Source organism: Perognathus longimembris, chromosome 15 (genome assembly GCF_023159225.1).
Source record: "Perognathus longimembris pacificus isolate PPM17 chromosome 15, ASM2315922v1, whole genome shotgun sequence".
Classification (NCBI taxonomy): domain Eukaryota; kingdom Metazoa; phylum Chordata; class Mammalia; order Rodentia; family Heteromyidae; genus Perognathus; species Perognathus longimembris.
Window position 1 is genome coordinate 24,150,917 of NC_063175.1, and position 16,590 is coordinate 24,167,506.

Consider the following 16,590-nt stretch of genomic DNA (forward strand, 5'->3'; position numbering starts at 1 on the left):
TCAGATTTTGGTCCAAATTATGTACTCAGACTTTCTATTTTTTCATAACTTTGTTGTACATAAAAGTTGCTTTTGTTGAAGGGCACTAATGTCTTACTTGGGCTCACAAATTAACTAAATGCAGTATAAAATCTAAACATCCCTGTCTCCATTTTTCATCTGTGTCTTTTGAGCCATTTTCTCCTGCAATTATTCTACAGCCTTCTTGGATGCTATGAAGGAGCAGAGAGGAGACAGGAGCACCTGATAGGAATCAATGTCACATTTTAACAAGGCCCCCATCTGACCAATTGAGACAATTTACTATCAGACTACCTAAGACCATCTCTAACTTCACTTCTGTCTACCAGAACACATCTGTGGACTTGGCCTGTTATCCATGCATCCTTTCCACAGCTTTCCTTTAATTATTTTTCTATGTAAACATACAGCTAGCATCTGTATCCAAAAGATGGCTGAAGATGAACCCAAGTCCTGTCGTCCTATGGCTGCTCAAGCCATGTGATAAAACTCCTTTGTCAACCCTTCACCATTATCCCTATTTGGGGAAGAAGGGCAAAGGGCCAGACCTCAGATTTGGAAGTCTGGGAATTTTTACTTGGGGTCTGAAACTCAAATTTCAATACTTATTTTTTTCACATTACAACTAATGTGCTCAATTCAGCAATCCATGCTTCACCAGTTAATTGGGTCTCAGCCTTTGCTGGTTTTGAAGTCAGGCTGCCCGTATCTATTGAATAAGCTGAAGCCAAGCCCCTAGCCTTGCTTTTCTTACCCAGTATTATCTGCCCATTATATGTCAAGCATAGAGCCTGAGCACTGTTTACTTCATAGGAATGCCAGGAAGGCTCTTAATACCAAACAAAACTGAGAGTGTGGCCTAGTGCTTGGCACAGGACAGGTATCTGAGGAAGGCAAGCATTTGTAAGCTATTATCATTTGGTGAACACATCAGAGCTTTTCAAATATGAAAGTGATGCTATCAGTGGTACTCAATTGACCTTATAGGTAGAATTGTAGTTATGTTAGAAGAAATTCAGGGGGAAAGCAAACACAGTTCAGTAACTTATAGTCTATGGATGATGCTAGACACTAACTGTCCTAGATATGGGATTATAAGTCCCTGCCCTATTAGAGATTCAGGAACAGGTTTGGACACCGAAGTAGGCATGGATGCCAGCAATTCACAAAGCAGAGACAGTTTGTTTCAGCCTGAATCCTGAGAGACAAAGTACCTTGAGATAAGTCTTGGTGGCTTAAGTTAATTAGATAGGTGTAGTCATGAACTGAGCTAAGAATGTAAACTATAATATAATTACATTAAGTATCGTCAATTCAATGTTACTGCAGTATAAAATGTCAAGCAGAGTGACAATGAGAGGAGAAACTAAACCACCTATACCCAAAGTATCCATTCCTAAAACCTAGTCCCTGGGCATGGGAACTGTGGGGCTTCCCTTCTTCTTAGGGCCCTGAGCTCTGATGAATGTGCTCTCGGTCATGAGGACTCTAGAGGTCTCATCTATTTAAATACTGAGAGTCTTTTACACAATGCACAGAAGAAATCAATTTGATTTAAAAAGGAATTTCAACTGACACACTTGATTACATCTGGATCTCTGAAGTTCTAGAAACTTGGGAATTCTGAAAGAGCTCATGTCATGCCTCCCTTCACTTAAGAAATATCTATCTATCTGTCTATCTATCTATCTATCTATCTATCTATCTATCTATCTATCTATCTATCTATCTATCTACTATTTGAACTGGTAGAACTCTCTATAGGATGGAGAGACAGATAGACAGATAGAGAGATAGATACAATCCCTCACATGTGCAACTGTTGGGACCAGCTCAAAAAGATACCAGTGTGACAGACTACTCGATATTTTTTTACCACATGAAGAAATCCACCTGTCCTGCTTTTTTCTAAAGCAATATTTTTATTTTTATTTTAAATTTTTATTGTCAAACTGATATGCAGAGCGGTTACAGTTTCATACGTTAGGCATTGGATACATTTCTTGCACTGTTTGTTACCTCCTCCCTCATTCCCCCCTCCCCCCTCTCCATTTCCCTTCCCCCCATGAGTTGTTCAGTAGATTTACACTAAACAGTTTTGCAAGTATTGCTTTTGTAATCATTTGTCTTTTTTACCTTGTGTCTCTCGATTGTGGTATTCCTTTTCAGTTTCCTAGTTCTAATACCTGTATACATGGTTTCCAATGTACTCAGATAAGATACAGAGATAGTGCAGGTACAACCACAGGAAGGGGATACAAAAGGATCATCAATAATAGAAGCTACGGTTTCACATCGCATTTTGAAAGTAATTACAACAGTGATATAACAGTCATTTCCATAACATGGAGTTCATTTCACATAGCATCATCTTTTGTGTTCATTAGGGTATAGCTATTGGGCTCTTGTGATCCTCTGCTGTGACTAGCCTGAACCTGTGCTAATTATTCCCTATGAGGGAGACCATAGAGCCCATGTTTCTTTGGGCCTGGGTCACTTCACTTAATATAATTTTTTCCAAGTCCTTTCATTTCCTTACAAATGGGGCAATGTCATTCTTTCTGATAGAGGCATAACATTCCATTGTGTATATCTTTATGAAACTTTTTGAGGGAAACTACACCTGTGTCTTATTTTTGCCCATGGACTCATTTCTCTCTTGCATGTCTTGATTGACCAGAAAGATAAAATCTATGGGAGTGGGGTAAAAACTCATTTTATACAACCTCCCAAAAGATTCTCCAAACTCAGATACTTGATCTGGAAAGAGGAGAGACCTAATGTTGATAACTAACATTTATTCTTTTTCTAGGTGCACAGCTCCAATGTTTTCCTAGGGTTTTAGGAGTGAGTCTCCTGTGCTACTTCCAGGTATGACTGGTAAGAACTTCTCCTAAATGATCCTCTGCAAACTGGTATCATCCAATGACCATAAGTATGTGTGGCTAGGTACCCTGGAAACCTATGGGTGACACAATGAAGCATGCTTGGTCTCGGAGTGATTGTGTAGAATGGATTAAATCTTTCTCCATCTCACTCATGCACTGTCATAAATTAATTTAGCTTACTAGTAAGTAAGTAGACATGTGTTTCAACTGGAGTTTGGTTACTGAAAGTTACCATCTTGTTACCAGTTAGTCACAATAAGTTAGCTGCTAGCTAATTTTAACTAATACATTAGGATAAACATATTTGTCTCAACAATCTACTCCCCCTACCTTTTTCTGACAGGATTGGCTTCAAACTTCAATCACAAGTCTCAACTTTCTGATTAGCAAGGATTACAGAGATGAGCCACTAGCATCTACCCATTATCTTCTCTTAAGGCAGTAATACAGAAAACAATCTTGTGATTCCAGAATAGTGTGTTCTGCAATAAAAATCTGTTTTTCTTCATTGAAAGCCAAATAATGAGTATGTAATTTAATCAAAGTCTGCAAAAATATGCATCTATAAAGTGCACACTGATAACAACAACCAATAAAGCTGGAAAATTTTTACTGGAATATCCACATGCTTTACTATTTTTTTCTTTTTTTAAGATAGCTTTTGTTTCATTTCCAATAATTTTGTCATGTTGGAATGCAGACCATATTTCTCAACCTCCTTCCCATGTTGGGGGCCCTTTGAGTGGGAAACAGTAATAACTTAGTGTGATTTTTTTCCAATATTTGAATTTGTATACTAAAATAACAGCTGTGAACTGTTTATAAACAGACACTAGTGGGTGAATTTTGACTTTTGCAGGGCATGGAATCCATCTTTTGGATGGGTCTCCCAAACCATCAGCATTGCTATCAGTTGCCTTCCCTGAGCACTCAGAGCCATCCCTGATGCAAAAGCAAGCAAACAAAAACTATCTCCAAGTATGTCTCTAAATTTCAATAAATTAAAATGTGGTAGATATACACAACAGAATTCTATGCCTCTATCAGAAAGAATGGCATTGCCCCATTCGTAAGGGAATGTAAGGACTTGGAAAAAAATCATAGTAAGTGAAGTGAGCCAGACCCAAAGAAACATGGGCGCTATGGTTTCCATCATAGGGAATAATTAGTACATGTTCAGGATAGTCATAGCAGAAGATCACAATAGCCCAATAGATATGCCCGTATGAACACATAAGATGATGCTAAGGGAAATGAACTCCACTTTATGGAAACAAGTGGTATACCATTGTTGCAATTATTTTCAACATGCCATGTGAAACAATACCTTTTTTTTCTCTCTCTATCATATTCCCTTCCCGTGGTTTTATCCCTGCTATCATTGTACCTGATCTTAGTACCCTGGATACTGTATATCCATGTATTAGAACTAGGGAAGGGAAAGGGAATATCAAAATCAAGAGACAAAGGATAAAAAGACAAACCATTCCAAAAGCAACACTTCCAAAACGATTTGGTGTAAACAACTGTACAACTCATGGGATGGGGGGAAGAAAAGGGGGGAAGAGAGGAGGCGGGGGAAAATGAGGGAGGGGGTAACAAGTTGAGTAAGAAATGTACTCACCACCTTACATATGAAACTATAACCCCTTTTTATCTCACTTTGACAATAAAGAAAAAAAAATGGTAGTAAATTCTAAGTAGCAAGGTAACTGTTTGTCTTCTCTTTCCTAGGCCTAAAAAGAGGCCCAGGGCAAATGATCTGTGGGCTATTTCCTACATTCTTGCTGATGTTTAAGGAAATAGATGCAGAGATCACAGAAAGTGACATCTTGTCTGCAACCAACCCCACTAGGCAAAAGGGAAGTGACATCTTGTCTGCAACCAACCCCACTAGGCAAAAGGGCACTAAGGACATTTACTAATGAAGGTAATTAAACATGGCCTGATATCAGAAAAGCCCGGTTGGTGATAGCAGTGAAGCAGATAAAGGAATCTCAGCTTCTGAAAAGGGACTTGACATTGTACAAAAAGTGCTAAGGGCCAACAGTGCAGGGCAGAGATAATGCCCCTTTCAGAACACACAGAAAGCCAGTTTCAGAAGTGGGCTTAGCTTGGTCTCCTGACTGCAGAAATCTGGGTAGAAATCCACATGCTCTGATAAATGTCTACTATGCTACAGACAAGAAAAAAAAGTGTTCTTTTCCCCCTCATTTTTCCTTAGGTCATTATGTTTTTTTGTTTTTGTTCTTGTTAAGAAATTAGGGACCTTGACACAGAACTCAGATGAAGATCTTAATCAAAAGCAAGAAAGATAAAGACCACCTTTGCGCAAGTCTCTTTTTGGTTTTGGTTCTTTCCAATCAGAGAGTTGCCAAGAAGAAGGGCTCTTTGACTTGGCATAAAGAACAAGAATCTGTTTCAGCTTAATCCTGAGGCGGTTTTTATAAGCCTGCCGTGCAGTAGCCACTGTAGTAGCCACTGTTATTCCCTGGTGGCCACCTACTACCTAAATTGAATCCAGAGGCTTCTAGTTCCTCCAATGCTAGACAGATTAAATGTGTTTAATTCCTTTCAGAATTCTCCAAAGCCAGAAATGATCCTCTAGAAGACTGTCTACGGGAGACATCAAGCAAATGAGTCTTGATTATCACAAGCCATTTGCACTTTGGCACATTTATGCTTTAAGGCAATATACATGCTCTGTAAAACACCAGACATGTGTAATAAAAGTGAACTAAAATTTGTCTAGAATGTAGCTTCGCATCAGCTCATTTGTAAGGCTGTTATTGTGAATTATGGAAAATTGTCCATTTCAAGAAAGCAGGACTTCTCAGGAACTGACCATGATTTTTGAGACTTGAAGCAAGAATATTTATTTAGAATTAGGTGTTTAGATTACGCACACTTAAAAAGATCATAAATAATTTATATTTTCCTAAGAATAAAGTCCATCATTTAAAAATGTCTTTGAAGGGTTAGAGAATTTATTTTACCAGGTATCAGTATATTAGAAAGTAACAGTAATGAGGGAATGGGGGAGGAGGAAGGTGGGAGAAAAATGAGGGAGAAGGTAACAAGTTTGATAAGAAATGTACTTACTGCCCTACATATGGAATTGTAACTGCTCTGCACATCACTTTGACAATAAATACATTAATTAATTAAAAATATAGTAACAGCAATGAACACAAAATGTTACTGGGCAAAAATAAATAAACAGAACAGGTAGTACAGAATAGTCATGAAGCCAAGAACTTTCATGACACACACATTCTCTCTCCTAGTTATTGCTTTCATCATAGTGGACTATGATTACCTTTTTTCCTTACAGTGAACTACAATTATCTTTTTTAAGTAAATGAAGATTGGTATCTATAATGCTTCAAGAAATAAAAAGGTCCTGAACTACATGTTAGACAAGGTAGAATATAGATCACAATTCTGATTTACAATTATTATCTATCACAATTCTGATAGCTAACATAACAAGGCTTCAATGGGACAACATGAAAGTGTTTGTGTGGGGAGGGAGGGCTCATTACATTGGGACAAACTAAATTTAATTAAATATGCTATGATTTACAGATTTGCAGAAAAGTAGGCTTCATGAAAAGTAAAAATATGTCTTTATGACATGCTATACTATAATGACAATGACAAGCTACAGAATGAGAGAATTGTTTATAAAATACATTTACCACACTCCCCCAAAAACGCTCTTTGAGATTATACAGCAATAGCAATCATGAAGAAAGAGTGAGACAACTGATAAAAGAAGACACCAAAATGTTCAGTAAGGCAGCAATAATCTCCCAATTAAATCATAATGAGTGAAACTCATACCATCTCAATGGTTGAAGGTTAGGCCAAAAGAAATCCCAGTGCCATAGAAAATGAAAATGTGGAGCAACTTGGACAGGATGCAGGGAGGGGAGATGGGAAGCTGGCAGAACTTTGCTGCTGCTGCACATAGGCACACACCAAAAGAAATGTACCCAATACATGCAACATGACACGTGATATTCAGTATCCAATTGGAAAAGCATCACTGTCCAGGAGTAGGACAAAGATTAAATAAAATGTTGATAATTCTTACAATAGAACATTAGTCATCAATGGCAAAAGTGAGCTACTTTTGTATACAGTATGGATGAATCTCAGAGGCAAAATTTTGAATAAGGGAAGTCACACACAAAGTCTCTAATGTACAGAATCCATTTACACATAAATAAAAAACATATCATGCCAATCAACAGCAATAGAAATTGAAAAAAAATACTGGATACGTCTGACAGCAATAATATGGCCTGGACAAGGTGAAAAGGAATCTCTTAGGCTACTGAAAATACTGCCAGGTGTGTTGGTTACATTATTAACTATGTAGGAAGCCTTCTGCTGCTGGCTGTAATTAAGAAAGTCAAATGACCGACTCATCGTCACAGTCTAGCGCCAATAACAAGTCAGATCAGTGAACAGATCAGAGTTTTTGAAACTATAAGACAGCTGTGAACAAAATGAAGCTTATCTGAATGAATACAAAGGAACAAAGTGGACCTACTATGACAAAGAAGACATGTTTATCTATGGATAAAGAACAAGAGAAAGAAAAAAAGAAATCTGCCATTAAAGGACAGAAGGATATATCACCCAAAAAAGCAAAAGCACTGGGACCATACATAGAAAGACTTGATGGGTTTGCCTCCTGATAGAGTTCACCCACCACTAACGCCTTCCAATGGACCTCTACTTTGTGTAGAGGAACGCTAAAGAAGTTTGGATTTGATAAATGTCAAAGCATTGGGTGGAGTTGTTAATCCAGAGACTGATGACTGGTTAACAAGCAGGTGTTGGATAAGAATGACAGAAATCCAGCACACAGAATCCCTGGTGTAATATTCCTCTATCACAGGATTTCTGTTTTCTTTTACTGTTACAATGAGGTGATTATTAGAAAATTGAATGGTATATTATTTAATTTTATCACAATTGTCTGGAACAAGAACTGTATCAAGAAATCATAATGGTGAATCAGAGATGAGAATCTTGATATAGACCAAAAATGCCATGAAGAGACCAAGAAGCTATAAAGATGTAACAGGAAGACCAGTACTATGTAAAAGAATTAAAGTACATAGGAAAAGTTCCAGAAAAATCCTCAGGGTTTGTCATAGAGTACAGCACAGAGAAAGGCCCAGAAAATTTTTTGAGGCTATGGGAAACGTGGGCAAGAAGTAAAAACACAGCCACAAATTTATGTGGAACCTGGGAGGCCAAAGAATTTTGAAGAAAACATTATGACACTCTTCATAAGTCCTGAAGATATAAACCACAAGTATATAAATATTTTTGTTTAGTATTGGTCAGCCATCATTATATTCTCAGACTCACAAGAGCACAGTGGGTATTTCTCCAAGGGGAAAAGATGATTTGGGCAATAAACTGGACCTAGGTCAGGAACTGGATCCCGGCTTCTAGAAGCTGGTGTTGTTCTGCTGCGCTATTTTGCATTTCCTTCAATATGCAAGGATTATCATTTGTTCTCAGCATCAATCTAAGTGGATGAAGTCAATAAAATATAAAGGTCTTTCCTAAAATAACTGCAAGAGAAACTTCAATGATTTCTTGAAGGGACTGGGATGAAAGGGAGGAAAGATTCAGACTGGTGACATTAAGTTACCTGATTGTCACTCAAAGCTGAGAACTGTCTAGGTTCTTTGCCTTTATGCCTTCCACTTTGAGCACTATCTAGTTATTTCCCATGACTTTATAGTGGTTATTATTTTTGCTGAGACTTCACTGAGTTGGCCTTTAGGTTTGTCCTGAAAATGATAAGCAATGACTGAAAGCATAATATAAATAAAGTAGAAGGTTTATGGGAGTGTAATCAATATATCTTTGTTAATCTTGAATACAGTCTAGGAAAGTAAAAGGATATATTAATGAAGAATTAAGCTAAACATGAATTTTAAAATTCAAAGACATTTACAAGCAAGAAACCCTGGGGTATATTTATAGTCAGTTTAATCAGTCAGTATTCAACACAGCTTTACACATCTGAGTCAAGTTTTCAACATAACTTAAACATGTATCTCTTCTAAATGAGAGAGTGGTGGTTTTATAAAGCAAGCACAGAACCAGAAAGAGATGTTGTATGGATCTGAGTCCTAGCTCTCAGAATTTCAAATGCTGAGAGCAAATCATACAAGTTTCTGCAAATATGAAAGGGAAAATTCTAACAGGCTACCATTAAGATTAAATGAGAGAATGAGTATGACTGTGCTTTGCAAAATAAAAAAGTGGTGTTTTTCAGTAGACCAGTGAAGAAGGGAAGGAAAACAATGTTTACAAAAGGTACATCTATAAAAATTAATAGTTCCAAGGCTGTGGTAGTCATATATACATAAGAAAATTGCTATTTCCATTTATGAATAATTGTGTAAACCCAAGAACTGTAGATTCTTTTTACAGTACTATCCTGACAATCTTTTACTAAGTAAATGCATAACTAACAAATGCATGTAAGAAATAACTGCCAGTGATTTGTTATGGTTTAGGGCAATATCTTCCCAGTGATTTCCAGACTAACTACATCACAGTAGTTAGTTTAGGTTGTAAAATTAGGAAAACCTGGACTAAAGTCCAGTATCCTTTACATGTGATTTTATAGAATTCAGCTGATGCTCAGTTTTCTACTACTCAAAGTGGAGATAGAGCAATATTACAGATTTAAAACATTTAAGAAATAGTATTTAATATACTTAGTACAATGTCTGGCTTATAGCACAAACCTTATAAGTGTTACTATGACAGTAACTAAGATGTTGCTTCAGTGCAGACAAGAATCTTTGTTTTCCTTATATTGCACATTCTTATTCTTGAAATGGGGGTAATTCCACATGTAATATATACACTGCAATTTAGAAGCTCACAGTAGTTAACAGAAAAGAATTTATATTTCTGTTGAATCAACATTATGAGTCATATGCCATACAGACACTATGAATGTAATGATGAAGTATATGTATTATATGACTTCAAATATTTTTCCATAATGGAAGACCTTTAAAGGCAAGTATCTGTTTTCTCTGCCCACCTCTCTATACTTCCAGAGATTAAAACTGTGCCTGGAATATTGAATTTGTTTGGTAAATGTTTACAGAATGAAGAGTTTTAGTGATTTTTCTAACATCAACATAAGTATTGAGTTCCCAATGAAGAAATTAGTTACATTTTGAATATCCAGCAGGAAAAAGACAGTGAATAGTTTCTTAGTACAAATATAAATTGGAAATTTATATTTAGTACAAATGGATTGAGGTTAAATTCTGCACTCGTTGAAACAATATTAATGAATGTCCTACAAAATAAATACCATGGCATGTGGTATTTAGTTAAAAGCTTAAGAAATATGTAATGTACAATAAATGAATTCAACTATCTGATAATATAATAGAAAAAAAACCTGATAATTTTCATACTTTATGTGTTAACAAATCTCCCTCCCATTTCTTATACAGCATTTCCTTTTATTATTTATTTATGTATGTATGTATGTATGTATGTATGTATGTATGTATGTATGTATGTATGTATGTATGTATTTATTTATTTATTTATTTCCCAGTCCTGGGGCTTGGACTCAAGGCCTGAGCACTGTCCCTAGATTTCTTTTGCTCAAGGCTAGCACTATAACCACTTGAACCACAGTGCCACTTCCGGCCTTTTCTGTTTATGTGTTGCTGAGGAATTGAACCCAGGGCTTCATGCATGCAAGGTGAGCAATCTAACGCTAAACCATATTACCAACCCCATCATTTCCTTTTAAAGATTCAAAATATTGCTCACCTGATCTTCTTCTCCTCCACCTTCTTCATCATATTTTAAGATATTGTCTCTTACATCATCCTCTGGATCAATTAAAAGTTGCTTGGCCTGGCGCTCTTTATCTCGGCGTTTCATCCATACTACAAACATCAGAACAAGGACTAGGGAGGAATACAGGAAAGAGACACAATATTATCATCTTCAAAGCTTGAAGACAACATCCAACATAGTGACTTACACTTAGAAGTGTTGAACGTGTGTTTCTATTCTCCCTCTGTTTCTATTTCTGGCCTGCCACCAACAGAGCAAAGACAAGGAAGCTGAACTCTAGGTATAGAGTATGAAAACTAGGGCTCCATTCATTGCTGTCTATTGAACCCACTTTAATTTTGGCTTACTAGAGAATAGATGCTCTTAATAGAATGCTTCATCTGTAGACAGTGTTTTCAGATGAGAGATTAAATGTGGTATAGTGGGATTCTGTCTTATCAGTCCTCATTGTAGTTCAAAAATCGGAGGGTAGCACATCTTCACAGGGACAAGTACTTGTTTAGGTGACTAGAGTGGAAAATTGGGACTGGCTCAGCTTTTGGATCTTGAGATTTTGAGTCCCAGATGTCACTGTTTTTTTTTTCTATCATGCTTCTCTGCCTCTCCTTCCTTATCAAGCTGAATGTTTCATCCAAGAAGGTGTGGGGATTGTGTTGAGCACTAAAATAGTATTCGTTTTGATCCTTTGCATTTAGATGTCAGGCTTGGAACCATAAGTTTTCTCTAGTTGATGGAATCAGCACCAATTCATTTTCCTTCAAAATGCCATAGTCACTTCCTAATGCCTCAATCCATCATACCTAAGTCTGTCTTGATAAGGGTGGCATATACACCACATTTCAGCAGCAATTGTAACATCCCTAAGTGCACAACTAGGAATAAATTCTAAAATCTGAGGGTATCAGTTTATATCCTGAAACAAAAGATTTAATGACTCCTATTTGAGCACATTTTTATTATTGGCCATAAAAATAAATATCCTCCTTTTAAAGGCAGATACATGATCTCATTTGCCATTGTTCCAGGGCTAAATCTAGCAAGTAGATTATTAGTATAGCATGCAGGTTTCAAATTATAGCCAAAGTAGTCTCCACACAGGAAGTAAAAAATGCTCAGGCTTCTATGGTAATTGCTTAGAATAAAGGGACAGAATTCTAAATTACCAGAACACTTGTAAATGGAGAAAACATAAAAGAAATGGCCAACATTTTCAAAAAAGTGATTGGTGCATAGCATGATCGTACAATAAACTAAGTCCTGCTGCTATTCCACAATAAAACACTAGGCCCAGGCAATTTATTCTTTTAACCTGCATGCTCAGAAGTGGTTCCTAAAGTACTTTCCAGTGGTTAATTTCTTGCATTCCACTGAACCAAAGATTGCAAAGTATCTTAGAAAAGAGCAATTCCTTAATCTACACTTACTCTAAAGACAGACAATTTATTGAGCTGTGTAATCATCTCTATTATCAAATGTGCTGTGTGTGAAGTACAATTTCTCCCTATTTTGTGCAGCCCTTCAGAAACAAATACCTGATCCTCGCCTGACTAAAGCAGGTTGCTGACTGTGCTTTATATGCAGGAAAGGAAAGGAAAGCAATATACTTATTTTCACAAATCATCAACTACGTGCCATAAATTCATACTCAAATCATAAGATAAGTGCTCAGACTTGGGGCTGCTTAACATTTTTCTATGAGAAGAGTTTTGTAAAGCTCCCCAAGCCATCAGCAATCAGAAAACACACAGAGAACATGGAGGAAGAATTCTGGGAAGGCATGTTGCAAGTGTATAAGTGCTTAAAATAATGCTGAGAGGTGGTGTGTTTTTCTTTTTAATTTTAAAGTAGATTCACAGCTGTCCCATCTATGACTGACAAGACAATGCTGGGAGGTCAAAAATGGTTGTTCAATTATTTGGTAAGGCAATAGCAATATGTCTTATTGCTGAACATTCTAGAAGCAAAAGGAAAGGAAAGCCAAGGTTGTAATTAAATTACGTAAATGAAGTAAATTGAAGCACTCACTGAGTAGGATGATGATGCACAGCAGAATGGCAATGATGGCGCCTGTGCCGAGCCCTGCGCCCACGATCCTATCCACATCTGTGCAGTCCCCGTTGGAATCACACTGGCAAACCTTCACACGAAGGATTGAGATATTGGACTTGGGAGGATTACCCGAATCTGTGATGATGATGGGAACTTCATAGATACCAGCTTCAAGAAATTTAATCTTTAAATTAAGCTGAGCAAAATCACCTGTACCAAGAAAGGAAAACAAAAGTTGTGACAGTTAATACCTAATGTGACAAAAAAAAAACCCACAGAATGTTTTCCAGAATGTATTTATTACCTAATTGAATACATAAAGCAATTCAAAACTATGTTGCCTTGTGAAGAATTTAATTTTTGGCTCTAGGGGCTTTTAATATCTCACTTAAACTTTAAGTAGCTTTGAAAATATATCTAATGAAGAGATTATAAAACACATAAAATTAACTTTTCATACCAGGCTTCAAAACCTCTCAACTGTATATGTATATTTCAAACAATTAACCTGTTCTTACCATTAAGCCGGGTGATGGTCCAATTTCTCTTAATAGTCACTGGAGATAACGGAAGATCAAAAGCAAATGGTCCAGCATTTGGATCGATGTCATAATCAAGTGCTGTTATGTTAATTGAATTGGGGTCTGGAGTTTCACAAGTCTCTGCCTCTTGAGGTAACACTTGAGGGGCATTGTCATTAATATCAAGTAAATAGATTTGCAGCGTTCCAGTTCCACTCATTGGGGGGATACCTGGAAAGGGAGGAAAATCACAACTGATGCTGAACAATTCTCTCGGATGAACATCAATTACGGCAAAATTCTCAAAGCTTCTAGCCTTTATCCCCCATCACTATGTTAGCCTGACAAAATCTGGTTGTCACAGAATCCACACAGACCAGAGCAAGGCTACTTCCTGCTTCCCTCCTAAGGAGAATCCTAAGCTCCAGTGCTGCTCTGTAGAACCTAAGCATGATGACAGTGCATGATTTTTTCATGGACTTGCACACCTTTCCTGTCCTGGCTATCAGTCAGGGTCCATACACCACAGTCCTCCAGGCATGGTAGAAAGGCCAAAGAAACAAGACTTAGGCTCATGATCTCAGGGGTCTTGTCTTCTTCAAGCAGAAACCAACACATGTGCATGGGAAAACAGAACAGTTCTTTGAAAGTTCAAACACAGCTATGACTGGGAACTGCTACTGACAAGTAAGTCAGGATCATGGGCCTCATTTTCGGAAGAAACATTGTGAAAGAGAGCAGCAATATTTATTGACCAATCTACTACCTGATTAAGAAAGGATGAGGCTGCTCTTTATTTCACCTTAAACTTACAGAGTAGAATATATTTGCAAATATTTAAAAAATAATGGTACATAGCAATGTCCAGAGATTTAAGTGACCTGCCCAAAGTCATGTAACTAAGTGCATACACACAACAAACTATTGTAAGAAGTGGGTAAGTATGAATTTCTTCACCCTCTGTGAGGAGGAATGTATACTTCATTGAGCTGGAGAATTAAAAGTATATGATGTTTGTTACAATATTCCACTACTATAGTGACCACTATGATATTTGATGGTTTGAGAAATTTTTACATTTATGATCACTAGATTAACTCTTGTAAAGGCTTTATAGAGTAGGCAACTATAAAACCATTTATTGATAATGAAACACAGGCACAGAGTCTGTTTGCCCAATCACAAGGAGCAGAACTAAGGCTGCAAATCCAATTTTTCAATTTAAGTGAAGTATATTTGCAAAGCATTCCAGCTACAGAGATTTAACAGCTCACCTGTTTCTCATATCTAATACACTTTCAATTAGAAAATGATCCACCTTAGTGAATGGAAAATCTGGTTGCAACTCATAACATACATACATATCATTTTATGACTCCTTGTGTTTCAGCATAATGGTTGAAGATTGATTAAGTTCTACTGTAGAGGAAAGGAACTGATTACATACAGCAGGGAAGTATTAACCAAGGGACACTAATGTAATGTTTGAAGTACGATGGCAGAAGCTTTACACATTTGAATGTAGGTCTCATCTTAGAAAGAGGAGAGAATATTGCTTTGGCACTCTCACCAGGTAGATTTTCTTCAGATAATAATCTTTTCTCCAATTATTTTTATGAGAAATGTTACTCACAATGTTTTTCAAACTGCACATCTTGACCATCGATTTGAAATCTATTTTTATTAAACACACATCCATACCCTAACATTATAAATATTTTTTGTTTATTTGTTTTGTTTTTGTTGCCAGTCCTGGGGCATGGACTCAGGGTCTGAGCACAGTTCCCTGGCTTCTTTTTGCTCAAGGCTAGCACTGTACCTCGAGCCACAGCGCCACTTCCGGCGTTTTTTATATATGTGGTGCTGAGGAATCGAACCCAGGGCTTCATGTATACGAGGCGAGCACTTTACCACTAGGCCACATTCCCAACCCCTACAAATATTTTTTTTTTATGTTTTTTTTTTTTTTTTTCAGGACTGACCTTTTTTTTTTTTTTTTTTTTTTTTTTTTTGCCAGTCCTGGGCCTTGGACTCAGAGCCTGAGCACTGTCTCTGGCTTCTCTTTGCTCAAGGCTAGCACTTGAGCCACAGCGCCACTTCTGGCCGTTTTTCATGTATACGAGTCAAGCACTCTTGCCACTAGGCCATGTTCCCAGCCCACATTACAAATATTTTGAGATATAAAAATTATTCTGTCTTGAGACCTTTTAAGTATATTAGAAATATTTATTTGAGCTATTGGTTTGTGCCAGGAACCAGGAACTTGTGGCCTTAAAACACAAAATAAAGAAAAGAACAATGCATAGTCTTAGAATAAGAAAGGATCACTTTTCTAGATAATTCCACATTGTGGAAAACCTCATTTCCTATGTACATATGAGAGGCTCTATTCTCGTTATACAGTATGTTGGTCCCTAACATGGGAAATGTATATTTAATTACATACCATTGTCAGAAGCAAGGAAAGTAGCATTATATATATTGTTTTTCACATTTGGTGATTCTCTGTCCAAAATAGCAATCGTAGTGATTTGCCCATTCACAGGATCAATTTTAAGCCAATTGGCAGGATCAGATAATTTTGTATATCTATAAAACAAAAGTGCAGGGTATTTAATTTTTGAATATAAAAAATAAAGCATTAATATAAACGAGAAATGATTTCAGCCAGTTCTTTAACTTGAATTTCTGTAAACAGTGATTGCAAATACATCTTTAATACAGTATTTATGGAGCAGCAATTTCTCAGAGGCACACAGGGAAGCACAAATCATGTGTAGGTGTTTGAGGGGTAAGAGAAGAAGCACTGTTTCCCTATGATGGGCTAAGTTTGATTGGACAGATCTCTTTACACTTTTGTCAGATTTCAAAAATGGTGATAAAACAGATCAAATATACCTCCTAAATCATCAGTGGGACTGACTGATGTCTAGAACTTAAGAGAAGTTAGAATATAAGTTTTTAGGGTGTGTGTGTGTGTGTGTGTGTGTGTGTGTGTGTGTGTGTGTGTGTGTGTGTGTACACGTGCCCACTTGCCAATCCTGAGGCTCCAACTCTGGGCCTGGGCGCTGGACCTCCTTTTTTCTCAAGGCTAGTTTCCTTCCACTTGTGCCACAGTACTACTTCCAGCTTTTTTGTGATGAACTGGAGATAGGAGTCTCACAAACTTTCCTGTCTGGGCTGGCTTAGAACTACAATCCTCAGATCTCAACCTCTTGAGTAGCTAGGATGAC

The 16,590-nt window shown here is 37.0% G+C and overlaps 1 protein-coding gene across 1 annotated transcript in view; it reads right to left on the reverse strand.

The window, feature by feature from the left end:
- The window catches only part of Cdh2 (cadherin 2), a 223,993-nt gene that overhangs the window by 21,921 nt on the left and 185,482 nt on the right, over positions 1-16,590 (reverse strand). The window contains exons 11-14 of the mRNA XM_048363252.1: positions 15,804-15,946; positions 13,355-13,588; positions 12,813-13,046; positions 10,758-10,897 (exon numbers count right to left, since the gene is read on the reverse strand). Of these exons, the coding sequence (XP_048219209.1) occupies positions 10,758-10,897; positions 12,813-13,046; positions 13,355-13,588; positions 15,804-15,946 (751 nt within the window). The remainder of the gene's footprint in view (positions 1-10,757; positions 10,898-12,812; positions 13,047-13,354; positions 13,589-15,803; positions 15,947-16,590) is intronic.